Source organism: Fusarium odoratissimum (assembly GCF_000260195.1).
Source record: "Fusarium odoratissimum NRRL 54006 unplaced genomic scaffold supercont1.281, whole genome shotgun sequence".
NCBI classification, from domain to species: Eukaryota; Fungi; Ascomycota; class Sordariomycetes; order Hypocreales; family Nectriaceae; genus Fusarium; species Fusarium odoratissimum.
Window position 1 is genome coordinate 917 of NW_022158967.1, and position 1,011 is coordinate 1,927.

Here is a 1,011-nt window from a genome sequence, read left to right on the forward strand (position 1 = left end):
ATTTTCAGCGGTATTGACTGCCGACCTGCTGCTTGTTATCGCCTTTATCTTCTGGTTATTGATCCCTTTTCCTGCATCTTTATCACAGCTTATGCCCATTTGCAGCAATTATCCGATCAGCTGCTCGGCCATTCCCTGCGATCATCATCTTCATCCAAGGTAAGTCTCTGTTTATTATCTTGGCCAGCTTCTCTTTGCGCCTTACATATCATACTCACCATCAGTCTTACCTACAGGCCATCGCCACCTCATCCCGCCGGTCTCCTTGATTGAGACTGTTGTTGCTACACTCTACCGACCTGATCCGCTGCCTACCTATCGCGCGCTCACCAGTTACAACTCCTTTACTTGCATCCCTGGCCACCACCGAGACAGGTCCCATCTACCAACTCCCATCCACGGTTTCTTACCTACGATCTCCCTCACTTGCAGGATATCGACCCCTTTCCCTGGCGCCAATATTGATCGCAACCACTGCATCCAGATGTCAACCACCTGATCAGATACTTACCTATCGCAATACGTTTCCCAAGTTCCCAGTTTTCCTTTTTCAACAGTTCTACCTACATCCCCGCAACCATGTCGAGTTCCACTCAGTCCCAATTCCTTGAGTATCTTAAGAGCCTCAAGCTCAAAGACCTCCCCAACATTGAGGCTATCGCCCAACCGCGGATCGACGTGTCTGTGTTTGAGCGTGGTCGGCGCCATACATGGAATAACCGTGGCCTACTCAAGCAACCTGACCAAGTCTCACGCGGCGCTTACCTGGTAATTCAATCACTCTATCTTAGCTCCTGTCTTAGTCATAGCTAACCATCTGATCACATAGGCTTCAGAGCATTTTGCTATCATGCTATGCGCTGGGAAGGCTCTTGACCGATATGGGTATCCCCTGCTTGTTGAGATTCACTTTAAATCCGACGAAGACCAGACTTCGATCAATCATGCCATCAGCTTCTTCCGTGGCCTTGGAATCCGAGACGCTGTCCTTGATACGGCAATTGAGTTCCT

At 49.4% G+C, this 1,011-nt stretch overlaps 1 protein-coding gene across 1 annotated transcript; it reads left to right on the forward strand.

Annotated features, from left to right (window-relative positions):
• Nucleotides 1-579: 579 nt before the first annotated feature.
• Nucleotides 580-768, forward strand: FOIG_16884 (uncharacterized protein; the record flags this gene model as incomplete). The annotated part of the gene is made up of 1 exon (XM_031218364.1): nucleotides 580-768. A coding segment is annotated over one exon (189 nt), but the record flags the coding sequence as incomplete, so codon positions are not given.
• Between the last annotated feature and the right edge of the window lie 243 nt (nucleotides 769-1,011).